A 25,510-nucleotide genomic window follows, 5' to 3' on the forward strand; every position below is an offset into this window, starting at 1 on the left:
ATAAACTGGCATGTGAATGAAATATGCTCAACAGTGGTTCATTTTATTTCTTTTTGTGCTGGCGTAATTCAGTTCAACACATTGTGTTTATTTTTTTCCTTGTACACTCAAATAAATGCAACTAAATAAGGTTTGTCTAGCGTTCATGATGCATATGAGGTATGAGGAAACCCAGATTTGTTTAAAAACGGTCTTAGAGACAGTGATCGTGCTCTGGAGGACATTGTCGGTTCTGTAAATTCATTGAATCTTTTTATGCTTTATCTTTTTATTATGCTGACAGTCATGACTCTTGAATGGATTCTCATTCATGCACAAATGTGGCAAACTTCGCCCTCTAGTGACAAAACCCATCAGCTGCATCACTGTGATTTCAGATGCCTGGTGAATTATCCCGAAAAAAAACACAACACACAGTGAACATGAGTATTGGCTTGGTTTATTGCATAAAATAAAATACTAATATTCTAATCTATTACAAATAGTAGCATACAAAAAAACAGGATAATTTATGAAAATAAATATTTCTGTGCAGTTTTTCTGTATTGTCAATGCAGAAAGAGAAACACAGATTTATGTACATGTAAATCATGATCATACCTCATGCCAAAACAAACATCACGATGCAGAGGGCAGTATTAAACAGCCTGGTCTGTTCGCTCAAGTTAATCTGATGCTGATTCATCGACGTCCTTCGCTAGTTATTTTCTCTGCATCCACCATCATGGATCGGCTGTTAATCAAATATGATTTGAAGCGTATGAAGTATACTTAAGATTTATTCACATTGTCTAAATTCCCTTATGGGTTGTCCTGAACATACATGTAAATAAAAAAAAAAGAAAAAGGTTTGGCAATTAAGTCAAGGTAGTATTAATGTCATATCAAAGTCATTCCACGATCAGATTTGGCTGCACTTCACTTACAAAAATAGAAACAGTTTTCGGCTTAACAAAATACAGAATCTTAGTAAAATAGTTGTTTTCTTTGTAAATCGAGATCCTTCATTTGATCCTTCATGAGTTACTTTAGCAGATTGAGTTCCCAGAAGCCTCGACAGGAGGACGGGAGTAAAATAATATTAGCTTGAGAACTTTTTCAAGAACATGTCTTGTTTTATAGGGTTAGTGTTAACATCCAGAATATGTCCCTTTTATTCAATATCCTATCTAATGGTTTTATCCCACTACTTCCTTGCTATAAGCTCAACATCAGATCCACTTACTAATTAATACAACTGCTTCACTGTTTCCCCATCTTCTGGAGCAAACAGTTACTAAGAATGTAAAGCGTATACAACACAAACTTATGCACCTTCTCTTCTTTGTCTTTGTATTCCATTATTTTGTTTGATTAAGGCTTTTTGCACAGTTTTTATTGGCACAAAGTCTAAAATACTCTACAATAACCCTGAAGAGAAAGTAAATAAGTGTGATTATCACGTTTTGAAATGCTATGTGCACTTAGCCATAGGCTAACCATTCTTCATTTCACATTCTTCTTTTTTTTTTTGTCTACTTTGGGTGTTGGCCACTATCTAAAAGGTACCTGGTTTCATTCACTAATAGATGAATGATTCTGTTTTAGTAGAAAAGTAACCACGTATTACATCGTTAGTCAACGAAACATAAACAGGAATATATTAAACACGTTCCTCGTAGACTAACCTGGTCAATCACAGTAGCATGCTGAAAGTAAAACACATCCATAACAACAAAGAAGCCCAATGTGTTTCCTTTTCCTTTCGGAAGCCTAACCCTATTGCTAACTTGACCGTGGTTTTGTAAGAACTACCTTTGCGTAACACTTCGGTAACATTTTATGAACCAGCTTGTTTACTCCACTGAGTGTAGTGACACTGGGTTTCGTCTAAAGAACCTTTAAAGCATTGATCACAGTTAACGAATCCAGTGCGTTATTGTTTCTAAACATGGTTTCGTCATGGCCTGACTGCACCTATGAGATGCTATACTTATGCTCAGAAAGGCAACAATACGCTTTATAACGAGGTCTTCCCATAAAATGTACAAAAATCTTCTTTTTAAAGAAGTCTCAAATGCATAATACTTTCACTTTGTACGAGATCACGCGATCTGTCATGCGAAGCCTGAGATACATTTGGTACACTGTAAAGGTTTCTTGGCTTTGATATTATCGATATTAAGTGTAATCAGGTGTCAGACAAATTTGTGACACCTTTTGTTCTTCGCCACGGTTGCATAAACACTGCTGCGTGGCAAAGGACAGACCAAGGGGAAGGGAAAAGGGAAAATCCTCGCGGCTGGCCAATATGTGCATCGCGTACATCCTCGAGTCACAGGAGCACCAGTGGATGCGACGCGACTCACAAACGTGCTGGTGGTTTCTGGTGTCGGAGTGCTGGAGCCCAGACGGCAGAGCAGCAGACCCGCCTTAAGTCACCTTGATGGCAGACTTCTTATGGACGCAGAGCAGGGAGACATACGGCACCCCGATGAAGGCCCATTTCTCGTTGGGCCAGAACATGATGACGGGCCCTCGCTCCGGGGCCTCGGTGGCAACGTCAAAGTAGGCGAAGCAAACACAGCCCAAGTAGGAGGCCAGACAAATGAGGATGTGCCTGTTAGGGAAAAAGGACAATGAGACATACTGTCCTTGATCTAAACTTTTGTCTCTAAATTACTGGAGACATTTACTCCCCCATTTTGAGACAATATGATTTTCAGGACACAGACAAGACAAGACAGTGGCACGAGATCAAATACATTGTTAATGAATAATCTCCCATTCAGTGCTGTGTTTTCTGAGCTGGCCTTGAACTCACCAGGCACAGTGCAAGTAGGGAAAGTTGACCGATGACCACATTTCACAGAATATCCTGTCACTGATCCAGCAGAGCAGAGCCAGCGCCCACCAGATCCCTGAGATCAGGCCCAGCTTGAACACACGTGGGTTTTCACACCTGCAACGACAGAGGACTGAGAAAACTGTGCGACTCTAAAAACAGACACAGACAGACACAGGCCCATACGTGGGACTTGGAGTATGCCGCTCCTGTCCTTTTCTATTTTTTATTTTTTTTGCTTAGTCATTGCACATATACAAACAAATCACATTCAACATATTTCTGCCATCTGCGGTTGCTAAGTGGCAAAGGGAAACACTCCGGTGAGCATTTATTCAGAACATTTGATCTGAAAAAATCAATTTAACAAACTGCTAATTAAACCTGTTTTAACCACTCTGTGGAGAGCAGAAAGAAACCTGAGGATTTTTTTTAAGCCGATGTGAGAAATTTGTTAACAAACAGTTGCTTCTTCATCACGGACCGTGCATCGAGATGGGAAAACCCTCTGTGGGATGACCCATAGGATTTCTGAACAGCTGTTTTCAAGCTCAAGGAGGTGGAGAGGACCATTGCCATCTTGGCACTGTCTCCCTAACCGCCCAGAAATGGTGAAAAAGGTGGAATCTGTGAGGAGGTAAGTCACCCACAGACGTCACCTGTCCGCCTCATCTTTAATTCGCACCCACCTGTGACTCAACACAACCACACCCTTTATTACCCATAACTTTAAGCCTTGGTGTAATTTCAAGCTAAAGAAGTTGTAAATATGTTTATTTCTGTTGTAACAGAACATTTTAACACAGATTTCTGTGGAGATTGGATCACTTTTGGATATCAGCATTAATCTGGAGTCATGTGTGCTTCCCCCTTATGAACGGAAGACAAACATCCAAACTCCTTTGTCCTGTTTTTGGTTTCCAATAATAACTCTGCTAGGTTATATTTGGCTCTTCAGCTGCCGACACTCACAACACCTTTCACTTACACACAGTAATTTAATGTATTGTTAATATAAAAATACAGACGTTGGTAGCCTGAAGGTCTATTACACGTCCTCTATTCAAAATTCAAAATTCAAAAACACCATGGAGTGGCCTATAATAAATACAATAAATGACTATAACTACATGTTCATGTTCACATTTCAAGACTCTCAGAAGTGGCCCCTTCTTGCCCGAGGCACCTTGACTGTCCCACAGAGATGTATTGCAGTAATCCCAGATCGCTTGGGCTCTCTTCCAGCATATACAGCGCTTTGTTTTCAGTTCTGGCAGCGTACAAATCACTGTCTTCCCCCAGTGATTTTACTGAACAGTCTCCTAGTGGCCACGCCGCTGACCTACAGAGAGGTGCTAATCCAGAGCGTCAATGATAAACTATTCTTAGTCTTGTCCTCCTCAGACGGACCAGTCAGCTGAGCCAAACACTCAGCGTCCAAACAAAGACAGGGACAGGAAAACCTGACTGTGACAGGACTGCACCGATGATGCAGCTGTGTCTTCACCGTGGCAGTTCGTCACCTTCCCTTGTGTCAGTGCACTTGATGAAGTCATTTTACTTTTAATTTGAGTTACCACCGTCTCAAGAAGAATGTTTGGATGACACAAGCTCTTTCCAGAAAGCTCTACAACACAATGAGATCCAGGCAAACAAGAACGCCTCACAAAGCTCCAGAGGCTACGGGAAGAACTAACTTCAACTATGTGAAGGATCTGAGAACATAGAAGGAGAATGTTATAAATCCATGAGCGGATTCATGTCACGGAGCTGAACGCATTTACACCGATGATGAAAACCAAGATGTTTGGGTTTATTTTGGTCGGCTGTGCCTCTTCTGACAGAGGATGGAGGAGGTTTTTGTGTCAAGACTACATCTCCACTGTTTGGACCAAATGTTCAGCACAATAATGTTCTGTTATCTTAAAGAGATGAGCAGGAATTACTTAAATAATATAATTTAAATAATCAAACTCGAAGGTATTGTGCACTGCAAATAAGAGCATCTGAAATTAATGATTAAAGAAGCTCAGAATGACATCGACACCTGTCTTTATTGATGTCAATCTGATTTCATGAAGTAGATGAATGTGACTTTTAGGTTCCTGCTGCAGAAACTGACAACAGCCCAGCACAGAAAATAGGTCTGGAATCTTTTAACACTGCAATTTGTTGATTGTTGAGTAAACATTTCTTATATTCAGGCCTGTGTGTGCATGGCATGTCATGACTACTATATATTTTCTATTACTATACGTTTGTCTTGTGAGATCCTTGCACACACGCTACAGTGTAATATACAAGGTTACTGAGGGTTACAGCTGTAACGGAGACTTCATCTACATCTAAGTCACAGCAGCCACAGGCAGCTATTTTAGGATGATAATAACCTGCATTAAACGATTCGCTTGGCTATACTCGGGTATAATTATCACCCTACAACTTTTGCAAACATGTTAGCAAACTGCTGCTACATACCTAGCATCCTATTTAAAGAAGCTAAAGGGACGGCAGAGGTGAAATGCAGTCAGGTGGCAACTTTCAGTGAAATGGTCACTATTCTGAGGCTAATATAAACCAAAGCACAAACTGCAAAGAGCAAGGGGCCGTCCCAGAAATGTGAGCTGCCAAACATGAGCCATCATACTGTCAATACTGGTCGCGCTAGGCCAAGTAACCACTGAGTAAACTGAACTGAGTCTGTAGTTCAACTTTTCGTGTTCAATAGAGACGTTAAGCAATTTCTTGATTTAAAATCAACATGAGCTTGCTTTAAGTGAAGTACGGGCTGAACTGTCTTACATAACGGGTTCAGAGCGTGAGCAGAAAAAAAAAATTGGTGTCACAGCGGCTCATCAGTAACAGGAAGTACAAAAATAGATGACCAATGATGTGTCTTCCCAGAGGTAAATAGGGCATTAAATTGTTGCCAGTAGCGTCCAATGTAAGAGTTTCGGTCAATCCCATTTGCATGGGCTGTGCATTAGCTTTTAAGCCAGTTGGCCTCATAACTGACTTTATGTACATACTTCCCTGACTCAGCCAACACCTTTTCCTGCCAACAAACATATGCTAACAAAATCATCCCCACTGTGACTATCGACTCCAAGATTACAGAAGCGTGTAAGATAATAAACGTGATATGAGATCAGGACTACTCCTTGGAGACAGGGTGTTCGAGAATGTTAACTGTTGGAGCCATAGATAAGCGAAGGCAGACCTTTCTGTCCTGGGTGGAGTCCTGCTGTGACGCCAACCTCACTTGAGTGTCTAGAAAGGATCCATAGTGTCAGTGATACGAATCTGCACACTTATTAAACACAAAGCTGAAGATACAGTGGGTCTTGTCTTGTTATTTATGACAGTAGCTTGAGAAATAACACTGCTTTTGGGCTGTTGGTTTTATGTTTTGGCATTTTATCCTTTTAACGGGCTCCGTGGTCCCAGAACGCCCTGTTTTGATGATCATACCAACAGTTTCTTCCTGTGGCCTTCACAAATTAACTTGCTGAGAACAATGTTGTTATGGCAGACTCGAAGTGATTGCCAAATATAACATTTTTTTTAGGTTTTAGTTTTGATAAACCATCACTGACAAAACATGATGAAAACATGGACAGATTACACCAATGGTTTTTCTCCGACTGTGTTCTCCGTATATTTCATGTATATACAAAGGTATACTGTGTATTAATATGTGTTTGAATGCTTATCATTCTACATGCTGTAATTTATTTAACTATAGTTTGTGGCAATTTCTGTTTCAATGTGTTTAACAGCAAAGAATAATATAATGTCAGTGACTTTACTCAAGGACTCTAACAGTTACCAGCGTAATTTAAATAAAAGAAAGTATTAACCGAGTGTGTGAATTCGATCCACTATTCTTGCTGCAGTGTCAGTTTTTCAGACATCATCACTTTGTTTTTATCATACTGTTCTTTGATGAATAACTCGGATATTATCGCATAACTATGACTGGTATGTTTTTTTCCAGCAATTCCAGCCTTTGTGATGGTTTAATGGACTTCGGATACAGTGAGCATGTTGTTTTTTGTTCTAATGGAAGTGACTTGAATGGGGGCCAAGAGTCGTACTGTAACAAAAAAAAAAAATGAGGCAAACAACAACAACATGTCTGAGGGCAGAAGTCCATCCGTCAGGGCAACGCAACAGAACAAAAAAAAACAACAACCGGCTTCAATAGGTGACTGGCACTGGCAGCAATGTCAGGAATTACTAACAGGTTGAACAATAGACGACTTTCAGGACTGAGGGTGGTGAGTAAAGGTTGTGGGAAACGGAAACTACGGAACATGCGTCTACTTTACTGTGACTGAGGAAAGCATTAGAGGCACGCACACAAAGGGGCACGGAAGCTTGTTGTGTGTTTTCAGGAACATTCTTTTCACATCACAGTAATTAGCCTGGAATGGACAACATGTCATCAGACAGCGCAAGTACAAAAGGTTGAGGGAGTCGTGTTAATGTACTGTACATGACAGACATTACATCTTAACACAGTTTCACTTTTTTTTGTTAAACTTCACAGCTAATGACAGCATACACGGCCACCGCTATCATCTGCTGTCGGTTTACATTTTCACTTTTATTATAAGCTTTAGCCGAGGTGCAAGATTTTCATAACAATAATCTGAAACTGACAGCAGTCTTATATTGAATTTAGTCTCTGCAATGTACATTTACAGCTACTAACTACACTAACTGACTGTGTAGCTGACTGGCAAAGCTAAATGCCAAGAGACACAGAACCGGCCTCAAATAACAACCGCCATGGTAGGCCGACTGTGACGCTCATCCACTGCCTGACACCGGCAACCGGCGAGTCATCAGCAAAGAAGACATCGGAAGCAGAGTTGGTCGAATGGTTAGTCCATTGGTCAAAGACTTGATTGTCATAATCAGTTTCTATTCTGATGATCAATAAATCATATCCCTCACTTTCCTAGTAAAACTAATAAAAGTGCCAAGTGTGAAGATAGCACCTTCGGCTCCACTAAGTTGTGAAGGGCGTGCTGGTTTGCAGACTTAATAATGAATCAATTAGTAGAACATTGAAGTTCACTGCATTACACACATTGTTGTGATTGTTTTTAGTATTTGCTAGCGACTTATCTGCACATCATATTAAAGCCCCATCCACATAAACTTACTTCCCACTTCAAATGTTTCTTAGAGAAACAAGCAGAACAGAACAGTGTTTTTTTGTCGTCTCTATTTGAAAAGAAATTACCATCAACGCCGCAGCAAACCCACTGCCAATATGGTGAATTTGATGCTAGGAACTAAACTCGGTTTCTCCGTGTGGGAAGTGTTTGTGTCATAGGGTCAGTCAAGTGTATCAGTCACTCCCATTGATTGTCGCCTTAAAAGTTGTTATCAATTCAGTGCCCGTTCACTTCACATTACCAAACGTTTTTTCGCCTATCATCAACTTGTTGACGTTTTTTTCCAGAACAGATTTAAAAGGCTTTAAAAAGGGTTTGCTGCTTTATCTGCAACAATCAAATGAACAGCCCACACTAAATGGGCCTGATCCAGTCACAGTCACAGTATGAGTCACTCTGGAAGAAAGCGATGCAAGACAGATGCCAAGTAACACCACCACACAAAAACAAAACAGGTCAAAAATGGAAAGGACAAGTTAGTCATACTGAGAAATGGCTTTTTCTTTTGTCAACAATTCAAAGTTAATTCGACAGGAGCGCCTTAGAGAACGAATCGGTGAGGGAGAAAACACCTGTCTGAAAAATAACGCAGAAGTGCCAAAGACTGCATTTCCTTTGGATGGCCACTTGAGGCTGGCCTCCATCTTAAAACATCTAACTTTATAGCCAATGGTAACATATTTATAGTCTTCCCATTCGTGACACCTGTTATAATTGTAATAAGGCTTAAAGTTATGCACAATTAAGGGTGTAGCCGCTTTGAGCGACAGGTGGGTGCTGACACAAGTCGCTAAGTGCCTGACTGGGCATCCCCTCCCATCTGAGCAGTGACTAAGTGTCACCTTCATTGCTGAGCGTCAGGCACTGCCGAGATGGTGACAGGTCAGAGCATGATGAGCTGGATCACACTGAGCTTGAAAACCATTTTTCAGAATTCCTAGGGTCTAGGATTTTTCTCGACCTTGCATTAACATCCGTCCTGGTAAATCCAGTCACAAGTGAAGGGCAAAGTTCAGGAATGAAGACACCCAGGACGCACTGAGGTCACATTTGAGAAATCTGATCTCTGACCATATTTGGAGGTGGTCTGGGTTTTGTCCCCATTCTTTTGGTAGTGTGAACACACAATGAATCGCACCAAAGACCAACTACTCCGAGCCATTATTATAAATGATCACCTAAAAAGGAAAAAGCACCTTAAATGGTGTCTGTTAGTTAGTATGAGAGTCTTTTTAAAATATTCTGTCTTTGTAGCTGTTAACTAACTATATAATAAATAAATCTAATTAATATGAGTACACTGTGTGTAATTCTGTCACTAATAAACATACCGGCATGTGGTTAATTATTGATGCAATCATGCTGATGTATAAGGAGCCAGGTGGAGTTAAGTGTATGTATTTACTAGCAGACATTAAGGTGTGTTTGGAAACTTCCATGGTGGAACCATAATAAGAGTTTAGTGCAGGTCTAACTAACATCAGGGTGGAGATCAATAAAAAATAACAAGTATGCAAAAGTCATGACGCACACACAAAAAACAACATTAGAGATCCATTAGTGACAGCAGCTGATGCAACATTCTACTTTGCCCCAGATGATGTCTGTGTTTATTATCCAAAAAAAAAGGTTCAAAAAAGGCAACTGGACTTGTAGAGTTTTTTTGAGAAGATGTTTCGCCACTCATCCGAGTAACTTCTTCAGTTCCAGGGAACTGGTGGGAAGTTTGTGGTTAAAACAGGAACTCTTACTGAAACTTGCTTGTTGTGTTAACAACCAGAAACATAGGGAAGAGAACGAGGACATAAACAGCCCCCCCCCCCCCCCCCCAAATGACAGGTAAGTACCCAACTGTTAATGGAAAGTTTCAGTAGGAGTTCCTATTTGAACCTTCCCACCAGTCCCCTAGAACTGAAGAAGCAACTCGGATGAGTGGTGAAACATCTTCTCAAAAAAACTCTACAAGTCCTTTTTTGAACCTTTTTTGGATATACCATGACCTGGATGACTGAGAACCTTCACAGACATATCTGTGTTTATTCACATACAGAATGCAAAACTGAGATTGGATCTGGAGACGTATGTGGAGACGCATTTTAATGCCAGTTGTGAACACACGTACCTAATGCCGGCCACTTGCAATTGGATTAGCCAGGTCGGATATTAATGCAAGATCTGAACAGGGCCTTTTATGAACAGTCCATGCTAACACTGCCACAGTGTTATATAGAATGATACTCCCAGATCAGACACTGGAAATTAACCCGTTCACATTCATCTCTTCTGGTTCCACTAACCTTTTCAGCTCAGTGATGAGCAGTACAGTGCAGGGGATGCCCAGAGTCATGAGAGACAGGGAGTTGACGACAGGCTTAACAAAGGCCAGCCCAGTGGTGATTCCCGACAAGATGCCTATGACCACTTTGAACCTTGACCTACATGGAGAAGCAAAACAAGTTTGTACTTGTAAGTTAAAAACCGCAATTGTGAAAGAGTGTTTGGACGTCTCCTCTCAGAAAGCACTTTAACATATTTAATAAACAAGCACTCGGCTCAGCTACAGATAAGAAAGGGCTAGGGAAAATATTAAGTGACAACTTGAAGTGGGAGAGCAGCCATTAGGGCTCTGCGACAATGGAAAGAGAAGTAAAAGACATGTGACTCCACTTTTACTGGAGTCAGCTATCTCAGACAGTCCTATTATTAAACAGGAGAGTCATGGCAGTGAGCACATGGCGTGACAAGACAGTGGCCAATAGTGAACTCCAACAGATCAACCTGATAGACTAATATTGAGGAGATGTGATGCTTGTGTTGTTGTGAAGTTAATTTGATGTGGAAATGTGACCAATCTAATATCTTTCCCTATAGCATAAAACCATCAGCTGAGTTTCAGTCCAGTCAAAGACTAAGATAAAAAACAAGTTCCTTCCTCTAAGTGTAAATATAGCAAACAGGATTTGAACCCCACATGCCAGTTTTAAGCTCCTGGTGGTGGCTATTTAGAGATTAAAAGAAAAAGAAAAATCATCCTAATCAACATACCGGTCCCTCCTGAACATCCTGGGTAAGTATCTCTTGGGAAACCACATGGCAATGGCACACATGAGCACCCACAATATTGCCAACTCGTCCAGCATTTGTCCGAGGAAGCTGAGGGTGGCGTGAAAATAAGTTGAGCCTATACCTGGGAGAGAAAAGAAAAAAGAAAAGAAAGAGATAAAGAAGCACAGAGACTTTGTGTGAAAATAGACTGAAGCTGTGCCGTGTATGTGTTGAAAAGGTTAGATAGATGACAAAGGGCCAAGTCGAAATGTCAAAGAGATCTATCGCTGTCAGGGCTGGATGGATCGAGTGAGGAGCTAAAATTTCTACTGTGAATTCTTCCCATTTATCACGGGGAATTTCCCACGGGATAAATAAAGTATCTGTCTATCTTTACAAACTTAAGGGAAGTTAAAAAAAAAATGTTTTACATAAAAGCTAACCATAGTCTGCAAATGTATCTACAATGAAACCAGAAACAAAAGCAGCTTAATACCACGTTAATTCTGTTGAGTTGTTGAACTTTATAAGAGCAAAGGAGCTACTTTTATACTACTTTTATAAATTAATTAGTTTCCCATAGTGTGATAAACAGTCCAGGCAAACATGCAGTGATATACCAACAATAACAAAGGTGAAGAAGTCCACCAGCTTATAAATGCAAAGAGTGTGGGGTTTCAACTTTTCCGTCTGATGAGGAAGGAAGTGTTAGACGCCAACGATACGCTGAATGTAAACATAGCTGTTATCTGCTTGTAGGAAAACTCTGAAGTACGACCCTCGGCTACAAACAGTTACTCGGCAAAAACCGTCACTGTGAGGTTTTTTAAGACGGCGAGGGGGGACAGATCAGCCCGGTGCCCCTTTGTTATCACGCTCCGGCAGACCCTGTTTTATCGGCATAATCTGCTGTCATAACAGCCGCTGCGGCAGATTCCTACATTTCAGCAGACTTCTTATCCAAAGAACGACTTTTGCTCCCAGTCAGTTACTAAAACATGACGACGTGTCAGTGTAAGACAGGCCGTCCCAGCAGAATTTATAACAAAATAGATCGGCTTGTCCAAATCACAGATAGTATCAAGAATCGATGCTTTAAATTGAGCAAAATAGGGCCAGACAATAACCAGTTGTGAAAAGACATCTGAATTTAACTGGTAAGTCAATGATAAAAAAGTTTAGGCCTAATTTAAAGAGGTCACTTATGAGTTTTGCAGATTTTCACAGACATTTCACAGAACAATAAATGAAGAAAGCAGATATCAGATTAACCGATACCAAAAACAATCTTGCAGATCCGCGCAGAAACACTGTGTGTACATGTGTCCACACACAGCTGCGGCCGAGGCCGGAGAAAAGCAGCTGAATGTTGTTTTCGTACTGTACACTTGTTTTTCTACTCGAGTCAAAGATCACCTCAAGTGCAGACACAGAGGAAGAGGCATGAAACCATGTGACCCCTTGTCGGCACCGTTTCTACGTCCTAACAGCCGCCAGATTCCTAAAAATGGATGCAGAGCTTCGGACGCAGGCATTCGAGCTATGGGACGAGACATGGTAGGTGTCAGATAGACTCCGAAGAGCGAACAAAACATGAAGGCTGCCGTTTAACCCCGCTGATCATGACTACCCAAGGCAGATGTTTAACAGGAGACCAGACCTACAGCGTGTCACATCTGACCCACACAGTTCATGTTGCTGCCGTTCAGTCATATATGCAAATCCTGTCCAACTGCTCCTCACTTTTTTTTTTATTAATTTTTTTATCAGGCCTCCACTAAGGCCCTCCTCCCTGGAGAACAGAGGTTATCTTTGCTGAGTAAAAGGCACAGAGGGTAAAAGGCACAGCTGTCTCTCTGCCATTTACACACAGTTGCACCATTTAAGTCCTGGATGGAGTCAAATAAAATCTACAGGCATGTTCTCACGATTTGGTTAAATGGTGCATGATAACCCAAAGCTACACCTAAGGGCCGGGATGGAGGCAACAGCTGAGAAACCCAGCATGTTAACAGCGCTGTTTCAGGCTGAGCATTCAGACCCATTGGCCTGAGCATGGCTTTAGTTTTTTACTCAGTAAAATGACTGCTCTAAAAAAATGAAAGTTGTTTTGTCTGACTAACTCCCGAATATTTAGTTTAAGGATAAATGAGAATCACATATGAGAAGCTGGAGGAATTCCCCAGCATTCAATCTTGAACAACGAATTAGTTCATTCATTTTCTGTCGTGGAAATAATTGTTTAATTGACTGATGGAGTAACTATATACACTCACTTGCCAAAACATTAGGTACACTAGAGAACAAGGGAGGAATTCTAACATAACAGTCGTCCCGCACTAAATCCTCCTTCATGGCTGTAAGAGGGTTCAGTTTGTGTTGAAATCAGCTGTGTGGTCAATTTGGAGAATGTAGTTGTTGGTGCTGTTAGAAAAATTTAATTAAACACTAAAGTGTTTCTGTTATGTAGCCTAGCCCACTGACAAAAATAGGGTTGTCAGAACAATGGAAACATGCGTCTGTACAACACAACTCAATGGCACTACAAAGCACAGGGTTAACAATGAAAACACGCACTCTCTCTGTTATCTTAAACATATTCCGAATACCATAACCTTCATCAAGATAAGATTTAGGACCGTTATAAAATAACTGGCAAGTGAGCGTATCCACTCAGTGGCCACTTATTATCATCTGATGTGATCCAGTAGAACTGTTCTGCCACACAATGCTCAGCTATTTTTCACACCGCCGTAGTGATAACGTGATAAATGGTATTTTAATGAGAACTTAACTTCTTGTTTTCCGCCCTTCACACATTGCCTACTGCATTTTAACCCCAAACACAACGCCGTCGAGTCATAAAGACCAGCAGCTGCAACAGATGGTCTGACCCCCACAGAGCCGTGACTCTTCAGACTGGCAGTACATGAAGAGACAGAATAAATCAAGAGAAAAATGGTGCCTGCTTCTCCGAGATGCTCACCACAGCCTAACCCACCAAGTGCATTGAAAAGAAAAGAAAAAAACTGTGTGCAGCGAGAACTGGCGCTGTGAGGGTTTACACCCTTCGCTTCACGGGTTCCTGCTCTAAGTTACATGGCTTGAGACATGAAGTGTGAAGAGGTCATCGTGCAGCCAACTTACCAACCACAACCAGCAGAATCCATATGAGGTAAATCCCACTGTTGAAATGTGTTGCATATTGGCGGAACAAGCACATTAGTATCGGGGGCAAAACAAAAAACAAAATGTTGCTGATCTGAAATGATAAACAAAGGAAAGCCATGAGCAAAACAAAATCCATCACATCTGAACTGATCGATGCAGCAGAATGACAGCAAAAGTTGATCAGCGTGTTCAGGCCTCAGTGGCTGATAGTGACAGCTGGAATGGAGATTAGGGAAAATTATACCTATAACAATAAACATCATGATGCTGATCAAAGTTAACACATAGCTAGCTGTAGCTAACCTGATGAAAAGAAAAGAGGCTATAAGAAAGAAGTGCAATACAAGAAAACGCAAACTGTAAACAAAATTGCATTCTGCAAAACAAGCACACGACCCATTCACACCGACCGTGTTGTAAAATTCAGCGATGCTGGGGTAGATCAGGTAATTGCCCTCGCACCAGTCCACCTCGGAGCTGCCAGCCTGCAACTGGTCCCAAAAAATCAGATTAACGTTACTCATGTCTGGACTAGTCCCGTCGGATGGACAGTGCAGCGCACAGACAGCACTCCGAGACAACAAAAACAACCGGATAAAGTCGCTATCCGTCGGCTCGCTGGCTCCGCGCTAGATTTGAAAGACTGAGACCTGACACGTATTGCGCCACCGAGTTTGTGATATAGTGCAGGAATCGTCGCTGAGCTGCATTTTCAGCCTGTCCTTCCACAAAGCCTCTTTCTAGCCGTGAAGCTCTGCCTAGTCCACTGACAGCTGCTCTGTCCACTGCCAAAGAGTGTTCATGCGCTGCGAGAGGATTCTCTCCTGCCCACTTCCGTCTTCGGTGGAACGTGAGCCCGGAAGTAACTTTTTTATTTCAGTTTCTTTTGTTTAAAAAAGGATAAATAACATTAAAACCCCTGATACATTATACTTCTAACTCAGTTGTCAAAGTAGATTTAGTTTAGTTTTCTTTTTTTGATTTGTTTTACTGTTACATTCATTTATCTTTAATTTATTTTTATTTTATATAGTTTCCAAAAATAATTGTCAACTCACAAGCTACAGTACACAACAAAAAACGCATGACAGCTAAAAATATACAACTGTATGGTTCAAGCATGGTTTAACAACGTTAAAGTTATTTATATATAAAAAAAAAAATAACTGGACAATGTGATATAAGATATTTAAAAAGTGTCCACTCAATGGTTTATTTGCGTCTTCTGTGGTTTTACTTCAAATTTGCTTCCCTGCAGCTGTGTCTAATGAGCGTCTCATCAGCACTGAGGGAACTGCTAAATATTTATTACACCACAGCTGTGATATTCACAGTCTTTCTTTACTTTAAAATAAGTCAATTTGAATATATTTTTCCTCGGTTCAAAGAATTTTCACACTCAGCGAAACAGGATGATTTATTCTAGTGTCAGCTCCTCTCTGGCTCCCTCTGGCTGACGCATGCTCAGTGACTCAGCAATCCATTAACGAATTGCCTGTAAATATTATTAATGTAATGTGTTAGATCATGTTTTAAGTTTCTGGAAACACTGAGTCTTTAGCTTCCCTTTTCTCATAAAAACAAATTTGTATATAAACTATAAAAATATTTTTTGTGTGTGTGGTTATCTGTAGTAAAATGTGGATTTTCTAAAAAAAATATATATATAATAATAATACAATAAATTAACTAATAAGACAATAGTACTGATAAATGTATGAATTCAATTAATGTAAGTCCGTTAGATAAGTATATCAGGTCTTAAAACAGTTATAATATGCTTTAAATTTACGGTGAACAAGTTCTCGCGATAACATCTAAGCCTATGTGAGAGCAGGAGGCGGATATCCGGTCTCTTTTCCGTGGCGGACCGTTGTAGGGTCGGTTTGGCAAAATGAAGGTACAATGTTCCCCTTTAGTTTCTTTATCCATATGTTACAATTCTCTGTGAAATATTTCGCTACTATTAAAGTCGTGATTTTGAACTTTAACGCGTGCTAGTTTAATGTAGAAATGGTGGCTTCGCGTCTCGGGATGAGCTTTGATTGTGATGAGAGTTAGCCGAGGAGCTTGTATGAAAGTGAGCTGTAGAAACATGGCCGCACACTTGGGAGAAATGTGCACGGGGTTCAAGCCTGGGTAAATGCAATATAAAGCGTTTACTTCTTTTATTTTTTTTTTTTAAACTAAGAGTACAACAAGCTGATTTGCTGTTTGATAGCATTAGCTAAGTAAAACTCATATTGTTGCTAGTGGTGTCCACGGCTAACATTAGCTGGAGTTGAGCCCCGAGCCGGCATACAAGCTAACAGGCCTTGTAGCCACCGTGTCTCCATCTGATTGAAACTTTAGCTCCGCTCAGATAGGCTAATAGATATCTCTAGGTCTTTGGGGACTTTATTATTTTGCCTTAGGATAACACTCTGGGACGATATAGTTGATAGTGACTTTAATAATACACAAGTTTCGCTACATGCTAACATCTACCTGCACCAGGACTCGAGTTAACCTGTTGTGACCTGTGTCAGCCTCAGCATCTACTAACACCATTATTTGCCCTCCCTGCAGCTGAACATCTCATTCCCCGCTACTGGCTGCCAGAAGCTGATTGAAGTTGATGATGAGCGCAAGCTGCGTACCTTCTATGAGAAGCGTATGGCCACTGAGGTGGCTGCTGACCCTCTGGGAGATGAGTGGAAGGTAAGCTCTGTCTCCTCTAGACCCGATGTCCCCTGCACCTAAACAGGGGTGTAACTGGTATTTTGACATGTCCTGTTGTAACGTCAGCACGGCACACCAGTAGACCCTTTCTGACTTCTTGTGTAGTCATTAAGGGGGGACAGTGTGTTGCCACAGGAACAGTAGAGCTGCTTACCAGATGCAACCAGACCATATACCTATGGCTGATTGCAACAGCATTGCTCTCCCAGTTCTTAATAAGTGCTGAGAGGTTAATTTGTAGTAGATGTGGAAGGAAATGTTTCGGAAAAAGTTTGGTTGGGTGAAGGCCTCAAACGGTTATGCCACGTATGCTCACGTATACCAGAAATTTGTCTTAATGATTTGTGTGAGCAACCAAACATACGATATAAGATGTGTCTTGCTTTGACTGGAGCATTTACTAAAGCATAGTAGGCTATACACAGACACGTGAGCTCTTAAAAACTGAGTTGAAGATGAACACATGTTGTGTATACCATCATCTATTTCATTTACTTTGAAACACTAACTATCCAGTTTGTTTAGATACATTATGGGACATTAATACTTTTTAATAGATCAGTCCTGCACTAAGTCTTAGGTTGTGGTTGTCAACATTCATCTAAAGTAATTGAAAACTAATGATTCACCTGCATTTTCATGTTGGATGTTCTACCGACACACGTTCCTATTATTTCGACAACCCAGTTTTAGTCGGTGAGCTAGGCTAGATGGCAAAATACTTTTGGGTTTAATTCAATAGTCGTTTAATTTCAGAAACAGCCATAAAGTTGAGATTTAGTTCAGGACTGTGATATAGTTTTCACTAGTATACCTATTGTTTTGGCAAGCGAGCTGACCTTTTTTTTTTTTTTTTTTATCCTTTGCTTTTGCAGGGTTATGTAGTGCGCATCAGCGGAGGCAATGACAAGCAGGGTTTCCCCATGAAGCAGGGTGTGCTGACCCACGGCCGTGTGCGCCTGCTCCTCAGCAAGGGTCACTCCTGCTACCGTCCCCGCAGGACTGGCGAGCGCAAGCGCAAGTCTGTCCGTGGTTGCATCGTTGATGCCAACCTCAGCGTTCTCAACTTGGTCATCGTCAAGAAAGGTAACCTGTTGAACGTTTTTTTTTTTTTTTTTTTTTTGACTGATGCAAACTATTAACCAGTAGACTGGAAATTCTTAGTGGATACATATGTCAGCAAACTTGCTGGAAGGTTATGTGGATGGCACACCAGTAGACCCTTTCTGATTGGTCTGTAGTCATTAAGGGGGGACAGCGTGTTGCCAGATTAACTGTGGAGCTGCTCTACCAGATGCAACCAGGCCTAGTAACAGTGGATGGTTGAACTGCATTGCTCTCCCATTGTGTTCATATCGACCTTTTATTAAGATGATTACATGCACTTAAATAGACTTAACACAGGCTATACGTTTTAGGAGTAATGATTTATTTCTTTGACACAAGTGAGTTTTCCTGTTGTGATAGAGGTAGGGTAGGGCTGGTCATTATGTGCTGCTGTGGGCTGCAGATATGTGTCCCTTTTCTGTGGGGAAGTAAACACTCTGTCCCTCTGCATTTTGACTTAACTTTGATTTTACTATGATGTAATGGTATTCAAAATTCATGGTTTGGTTTGTACTTTTAGTCATTCAGTACGTTTTTGGTACAGTGGGCAAAAGAAAAGAAATGCATTAATTAAAAGCTGATATTTATTGACTCATGTTCTCAGGTGAGAAGGACATTCCCGGGCTGACCGACAGCACCGTCCCTCGCCGTCTTGGTCCCAAGAGGGCCAGCAAGATCCGCAAGCTCTTCAACCTGGCTAAGGAGGATGACGTCAGGCAGTATGTTGTGAGGAGACCCCTGACTAAAGAAGGTGAGACGACAGCGGCATTGTCACTGTCGACTTGGCCCTTTAGACCTTGATTGGATCACTGACTGTAGCTTGATCATGAGCCACATGACTGTCTATGTCTGTGTTACTGATGATTTAACAATGAGCTCAAACTGAGTTTAAGATCTTACAATATTAAAGTGTTGTGTAGATAATTAAAACCTTTTTTGCGTTTCTAGGAAACTAGGCTCTGTCAAATTAATTTCTATAATTTAATTAGAAAATGGAGTTCTTTCCTCTTTTCCTTGTAGGTGTGATGGCTCTACCTACACTTATTGTAAGACGTTCAGGCAGAAGCTGAGGAGCAACAGAACTTTGTGGTTTTGGCTGATAAAATCATGTATCTAGTTGGAGGATTTGGAAATGATCCTCTTGATAGTGTAGGTGTTTCTCCCTCTAAGATTGTTGTTGGCTCTTAATTTAAATTTTTTTTTTAACCCTGCAAAATCACCAGTACAATCCATATTTGTGCTTCATCAACATTGTGCAGCTGTCTCCTGTTCCTCGTGGGTTATGTGCATCCCCAAGCTAACAACACCCTAAAAGTATTCAGTCCCTGTATAGTGTTTAAATGCCATGCTGTACATGCTACAGTGACACACAGTAGCTCGCTTTCTGCAGTATCAGTGGAGACATTTTCCTTTGGGACTTGGCATGGTTGAACGGATTGAAGCGTTTGGATTCGGAACACTGGTTAACTTGTCTCAGTAACATTAGAAGCTGCAGGTAATTCTAATTCTCACTGTTCAGCACTGCTGACTATTGGCAAATGCTAAAAACTGTAGGAGTGGTTTTCAGTGGTGGCTGATTAATGCAGAGAAGAGAGGCAATTTAAACAAGTCGCATGCAAATTGTTTATAACAGAATAATTGTGCAGCCTGTGTTTACAATTGGCCACCACTGGCTGTTGTTGAATAAACGAATTGAAACGGCAGGATCTCTTAAATCTTATAATCTCACATGTCATTTATTATATAAATATATTAACTGTCCCTCTCTGCTCACCTCGACAGGCAAGAAGCCCAGAACTAAGGCTCCCAAGATCCAGAGACTGGTGACGCCCCGTGTGCTGCAGCACAAGCGCCGCCGCATTGCCCTCAAGAGACAGCGCACCCAGAAGAACAAGGAGGAGGCCTCTGAGTATGCCAAGCTGCTGGCTAAGAGGATGAAGGTTTGTTCACTTTGGCTTCTCTTCCTCACATAACGGTGCATAACCACTGATTAAAAAGGGCTCGGTGACATTGCTTTTAGTGGTGGAGCTGAGCTCAACATTTCCTTAGATGTGTGTTAAATGTTCAAAGAATCTTCTCTGGACAGATTGTGGGGTGTCATGTGTAGTTTGTCTGAGCTTAAAGCCAACGTAAACCATATGATACTTTTGACAGGAAATTTTAGTTGATGCTCAAAGTAACATTGGAACTGTTTTAATGCATTGCTCTAGAGAAATATCAGAAGTGCGTCACTAGCTAATTGAGTTGCAAAATCCTGTGAAATTGGTTTGAGGAGAAACTATGTAAAAGGGGACCCCCACATGCTTTGGTGGGGCTGCTGTTTTCAACACGTGGAAGCAGTTTTGATTGACGTTTTTTTTTTTTTTCTTCTAAACAGGAGGCCAAGGAGAAGCGCCAGGAACAGATTGCAAAGAGGCGTCGCCTTTCTTCTCTGAGGGCATCCACATCCAAGTCAGAGTCCAGCCAAAAGTGAAATCCAGAATTCAAATAAAAAATGTTTTGCTGAAAAATTTTTTGTCATTTATTTTCAATGCCCTGTTACATGTCCCTGGTGTAGTTCGGTCTAAACAAACATAAAACTCGTGGTAGCCCATTGCATTTAATGCTGCAGTTGAATTTAATCAGAATCAGAAAATACTTTATTGCCAAGCATGTTTGTACATGCTAGTAGGAATTTGCTTTGGTGTTACGCATAAAATAAATATAGATAATAAAATACAAAAATATATACACAGTATATAGTCCAATGTCAGGTGCTTAAAACCCAACACAATATTCAAGACCCTAAAAGTTGGTGTAAAACTAAGAACAGTAACTCTAATGTAAACCTGTTTAAATTGATTTTTTTCAATTATTTTTTCCAAATTTAACTCGTTTGTCCAGAAGAATAAAATATATTCAGTCCAGTGTGCAGAGTTTAGTGACATCTAGTGGTGAGGTTGTGGTACTGAACTACTCCACTTCCCAAGCATGGGTTTTAGGACAAACTGCAAATGTTTAAGTTCAGGTCATGATAAACTAATGAAAATGATATTTCTGCAAAAACAAATCCTAAATACCACATACCTAACATTTTTAGTTTAGACGGTTCAGTCTGAAAATTCGAGTGTTTGCTTTTCCACTGTCATCCTGTGTTGAAAAGTTGCTGTTAGTTTCCACTCACAAGTTTCAGTCTAAAAATAACTGCCTGGTGACAAGAAATGGCAGAGTATTGTGAGCTGCTACAGTTAAACACCCAAGTGCACCTAAATAATTATATGGCTGTTCTGTTCAAGTCAGGCACCATCTTGTGTCTGTCTAGGTTTATTTAGTGCAAAATAATTTACAGAGCTCATTAAGGACATGGAATCAAAGGTTATGAATCTTCAGACTTTTATTTTAGGCAATTGTGCATAAATTCAGAACAATCATGTATATCATAGTTGCAATAAACTACATCAACGACGCACACATGCCTTAGCGTGACACCCATTGTCAAACACAGATGTCTTGGTCGGTCTCATTCTGCAGATAGACGTAGCCTGTGGCTGAGCGCAGCCCACGTCTTTCAGATGTAAGGAGGACTCTGCAGCACTGAGAAGGCTTCTGCCTTTATTAGACTGCTCCTGCTGGGGTGGTGGGGAGCTCATTCTGTACATCTGAGCGACAAAGAAAAATGCACATATAACCTGATGCTGCAAGTATTGGGGCAGCCCTTGAACAGTGCAGACCAGGGCCACACAGCTGGTCTGAAGAACCTGAACCGGAGTCGATGACCTGGATATGACCTGTTGAGTAAAGAACAAAGACTGCCATTTGATCAAAGCAGATATTTTGGTGGAAATATTCTACAGATATTACGAAAAGAAAATTGTGTTAATAAAAACATTCAGAACAGAATCTACCAGGTTTATTTAAACTGAGTGGCCACCTGTTGGTGTGAAGTCAAAATCTCCAAAGACCCCTAACGTTAAGATGGACACATTTCCAACATAAAAACATTACAACCTTTATAAAGGGCTGAATGTTTACGCATCTTAGTTTAAATTATGTTGAGCTTTAACATTATTTATTCATATGGACAGTTATTTTGGATGCTTCCTCGGGTTTGTTCATTATACTCCTAGCTCCTGTAGCCTACTCTATATCCATAGCAACAGTGGCTTTCCTCTTCAACTATGGCAAACCAATGATCGCTAACTGACACAAGACACATTCTTACTGGTGCACCAGTGTGAAAATGACGCCACAGGCACCAGATCAAAAACACAATTTGTCACTGACAAGCTTTCTGCTTTTCAAATCAAACACTGATTGTTCCTCTGCCTTGTAAACTCAGTGAGTGTGCAGGTTTTTCTTTTTCAAAATGATGCAGACACACCATCCTCCCACTCCTCCATGAACTGTACTCACAGCACACCTGAACAGGCTGAATCTTTGATCCCACAGTGCGGTAGGTCCTCCTACACAGTTTGAAAGTCAATGAGACCAGTCGGCCGGGGTAATGACTCCTGAGGGTGGCGGCTTCAAAACCCTCCACCAAGCGGACGTCTTCTTCTGGAGATAGACAAACCGTTTAAGGTTCTGATTGTGACTTCAACCAGTTTCACAGCAGAAACAAATTAAGACGATGTACCTTTATCTTCTTCGGTGGGGGGAAGCACTTGGTCCAAGAGAGCTTCAGACCAGCTCAAAGCCGAGTCTAGTCTCACACTGACCACACAGACGGTTCTCTGAACAAGTGACTGGTTACCACCATCATCAACCAGATGCATCCTGCTCATCACCCATGTGACCGTGTGCTGCACATGGTGCACAGCTCCATTGGCTGCAATGCTCACCACACCCTGAATCTCATGCACCTTGTTCTTGGCAGCGGCAACGATCTGGGCGATGGTGATGAAGCCAGAACAGAAAAGGTCCTTTTTATGTTGTTGGTTCTTTAAGAAATAGGATGATTTAAAAGAGGGAAGGTTACCTGGTCTGTGGGTGACAGCAGCACAGGGAATGAAGTCTCCAGCCAGTCAAGACTTTTGCACGCAACAGCATTTGCAATGGAAACTATGGAGGCACACCAATCAGCAAAGCGTTTGTGGTCAAAACTACAACTTAGATCTTATTGTCAACAAGCGATATAATTTTAATTGACCATTTGTGTAACCATGCTGCATATAACAACATACAGAATGCTGACAAGTCAAACCAATACTTAAGCTCTGATAACATTTTATAAATCTCCCCTTGTGACAGAAAACCCAATAAACCGTTCATGTATTTTACATTAGAGACGAAACAATAAGTCAATTGCTCCAGTGGTTAATTCCTTGTAGAAAAAGAGTTCAGCTACACATGAATCTGGAGTGACCACTTGTGATCAGATCTCAGTTCTGTGCTCCGTATGTCAATAAACACCTTTATCATTCAGGGTGCAATGTGGTATTATTGTGCAAACAGCTGCTGTCTCCAGTGAGTTGCAATCAGTACCACTGTGAACAGCACAGTTAGACCTGCACAAAGATCACCTCATATCCCTGGAAGAATCCATACTCTCAGTAACAGGCTGTTTCCAGGTCACATTGTGCTCAGATGTGGTCTGTGCACAATATGCCTCTTGGGTGTTGTTCACCCCTGTGCTTAGAGCTGTGATCAAATCAGCCATACCAGGTCTGAAGAGAGCCCTGGATGCTGGTGTTGATGTGTGATTTCCACCATTTTTGAGCCAATTGAAACATTATATTAATATGAATTTAAAATAAGCGCAAGTTGCAGCTCTAGTGTGAATCCACAGCACAAAAGAAGACTCCTGTCATGACTGTAAATTGGGTTAAATTATGACCATAAATACTTTTAATAGTAGCTACTCACTCTGGGGCTCCAGTTTAACAATGACAGGTAGAGCTCTGTAACAGGCCGCTGTCCCCAGGGCTGTCACACTGCTCTCCAACACATCACAAACAGACTTCAGGCTGGGATGGCTGCCTTTAGCGCCAGTGTACAAAACTGACAATTTGGCACAAGCTGAACGGACCACGGGCAGCTTCACCAGCCTGGCAGCTGCACTCGGCGCTTTCTGCAAGAAAACGACACAGAGAGAGAGAAAAATGTGCATTTCAACAACAGGAACAATCGAGCATGACCGCCCAATTAAGTGAAAAGTTACCTAACAGGTAAGAGCTAAAGCTTGATTTCCTCCACTGTGCTCACCTGGTTGTTGTTCTTCGGCATGTTTTGTGGCGTCCACTTTGACAGAACAGAGAAAAACTGTTTAACATTTGAAATTTAACTCTTTTTTTTTTTTTTTTTTTAACACTTAGGAAAATTGCTCAAAGAAACAAACCACCCTCGGTCCAAAATGCTGAGTCACGTGAACACCTCGACTCAAATAGCGCGCTCAATCAATCAGGGCTCACCTGTTCTGAACGCGGCCTCTTCCAGATCTCGCGATACGTCAAATAAATCGCTGGATTTAAATGCCGCGATGACAAACCACGCTACAGTTGTGCAATTGAGGACCTGACAGATAAAGTATATTTAATGATGGAGACATTGGGTCCTGTATTTACTTATATGAGTTATCTTGATTATTTAGCCAATATGAACGCATCTAGTCTTGACTGCGACAGCCTTCTTGTGACGCTTTTCTAGTAGACCGGGATGAAAGCATTTTTTTCTCGCGTTGATTAAAGTTACGCTGTGAGCAGGATTTGAACCTGCGCGGGGAAACCCCATTGGATTTCGAATCCAACGCCTTAACCACTCGGCCATCACAGCTGTGAGGTCACTGCCGGAAATAATACAGGTAATAAAGGAAATAAATCTTCCTTTTGTCTTCCTGCTGCTGTTGCCAGTGTCTATGGACAGAGCTAACATCTGGAGGCAGACACACAGGCAACTATATACAGGCCTAAAGCAGTCAATGTTGTTCATTACTCAATTTTGTGATTTATTTATTTATCTATTGACTGTACACCTTACTTGTCTTACATACCGATCAACCTTAATACCATAACATTATGACCACCTTCCTAATATTGTGTAGGTCTCCCTTGTGCCTCCAAAAAATTTTGTTAGTGCTCGATTGTTCCTGTTGTAGACATGCACATTTTTCTCTCTCTCTGTGTCGTTTTCTTGCAGAAAGCACCGAGTGCAGCTGCCAGGCTGATGAAGCTGCCCGTGGTCCGTTCAGCTTGTGCCAAATTGTCAGTTTTGTACACTGGCGCTAAAGGCAGCCATCCCAGCCTGAAGTCTGTTTGTGATGTGTTAGAGAGCAGTGTGACAGCCCTGGGGACAGCGGCCTGTTACAGAGCTCTACCTGTCATTGTTAAACTGGAGCCCCAGAGTGAGTACTATTAAAAGTATTTATGGTCATAATTTAACCCAATTTACAGTCATGACAGGAGTCTTCTTTTGCGCTGTGGATTCACACTAGAGCTGCAACTTGCGCTTATTTTAAATTCATGTTAATATAATGTTT

The 25,510-nt window shown here is 41.2% G+C and overlaps 3 protein-coding genes across 5 annotated transcripts; 1 reads left to right on the top strand and 2 right to left on the bottom strand.

The window, feature by feature from the left end:
- Positions 1 to 421: 421 nt before the first annotated feature.
- On the bottom strand, positions 422 to 15,139 carry acer2 (alkaline ceramidase 2). The gene is made up of 6 exons (XM_084558847.1): positions 14,640 to 15,139; positions 14,206 to 14,320; positions 11,059 to 11,200; positions 10,311 to 10,448; positions 2,804 to 2,941; positions 422 to 2,599 (listed from the first exon to the last, which is right to left on the bottom strand). Exons 1-6 carry the CDS (start codon positions 14,751 to 14,753, stop codon positions 2,413 to 2,415), a joined length of 834 nt encoding a protein of 277 aa, XP_084414973.1. The 5' UTR covers positions 14,754 to 15,139; the 3' UTR covers positions 422 to 2,412.
- Positions 15,140 to 16,051: 912 nt separating this feature from the next.
- rps6 (ribosomal protein S6) lies at positions 16,052 to 20,567 on the top strand. Its single transcript, XM_084564078.1, has 6 exons — positions 16,052 to 16,129; positions 16,798 to 16,929; positions 17,826 to 18,036; positions 18,662 to 18,808; positions 19,840 to 19,997; positions 20,435 to 20,567. The coding sequence occupies exons 1-6, from the start codon at positions 16,124 to 16,126 to the stop codon at positions 20,528 to 20,530; spliced, it is 750 nt and encodes a 249-aa protein (XP_084420204.1). The 5' UTR covers positions 16,052 to 16,123; the 3' UTR covers positions 20,531 to 20,567.
- An 851-nt stretch (positions 20,568 to 21,418) lies between these two features.
- Positions 21,419 to 24,386, bottom strand: LOC311496620 (perilipin-2-like). Of its 3 annotated transcripts, XM_084556516.1 has the most exons (6): positions 24,241 to 24,386; positions 23,902 to 24,106; positions 23,015 to 23,097; positions 22,673 to 22,922; positions 22,457 to 22,593; positions 21,419 to 21,824 (listed from the first exon to the last, which is right to left on the bottom strand). In XM_084556516.1, the coding sequence occupies exons 1-6, from the start codon at positions 24,259 to 24,261 to the stop codon at positions 21,495 to 21,497; spliced, it is 1,026 nt and encodes a 341-aa protein (XP_084412642.1). In that variant the 5' UTR covers positions 24,262 to 24,386; the 3' UTR covers positions 21,419 to 21,494. The 3 variants fall into 3 exon arrangements, with proteins under 3 accessions (XP_084412642.1, XP_084412641.1, XP_084412640.1); XM_084556515.1 differs by lacking the exon at positions 24,241 to 24,386 and having other exon boundaries at positions 22,457 to 22,590; positions 23,902 to 24,187; XM_084556514.1 differs by lacking the exon at positions 24,241 to 24,386 and having other exon boundaries at positions 23,902 to 24,176.
- Positions 24,387 to 25,510: the final 1,124 nt, after the last annotated feature.

The sequence above is a fragment of the Chelon labrosus genome (assembly GCF_963514085.1).
Source record: "Chelon labrosus genome assembly, chromosome: 2".
Lineage (NCBI taxonomy): Eukaryota > Metazoa > Chordata > Actinopteri > Mugiliformes > Mugilidae > Chelon > Chelon labrosus.

Bases quoted from the DNA above. Each gene is read 5' to 3' on its own strand.
- acer2 (XM_084558847.1), bottom strand. From the start codon at position 14,753: ATGAGTAACGTTAATCTGATTTTTTGGGACCAGTTGCAGGCTGGCAGC. The intron at 11,201-14,205 runs GTAAGTTGGCTG...TTTCTCTCCCAG, and splicing joins GATTCTGCTGGTTGTGGTTG to GTATAGGCTCAACTTATTTT. The intron at 10,449-11,058 runs GTATGTTGATTA...TTCTCCATGTAG, and splicing joins AGGATGTTCAGGAGGGACCG to GTCAAGGTTCAAAGTGGTCA.
- rps6 (XM_084564078.1), top strand. The intron at 18,809-19,839 runs GTGAGACGACAG...TCACCTCGACAG, and splicing joins GAGACCCCTGACTAAAGAAG to GCAAGAAGCCCAGAACTAAG. The intron at 19,998-20,434 runs GTTTGTTCACTT...TCTTCTAAACAG, and splicing joins TGCTGGCTAAGAGGATGAAG to GAGGCCAAGGAGAAGCGCCA.
- LOC311496620 (XM_084556514.1), bottom strand. From the start codon at position 24,145: ATGCACATTTTTCTCTCTCTCTGTGTCGTTTTCTTGCAGAAAGCGCCG. The intron at 22,923-23,014 runs GTAACCTTCCCT...ACCATCGCCCAG, and splicing joins TGCTGTCACCCACAGACCAG to ATCGTTGCCGCTGCCAAGAA. The intron at 22,594-22,672 runs GTACATCGTCTT...GTCTATCTCCAG, and splicing joins CCCCACCGAAGAAGATAAAG to AAGAAGACGTCCGCTTGGTG.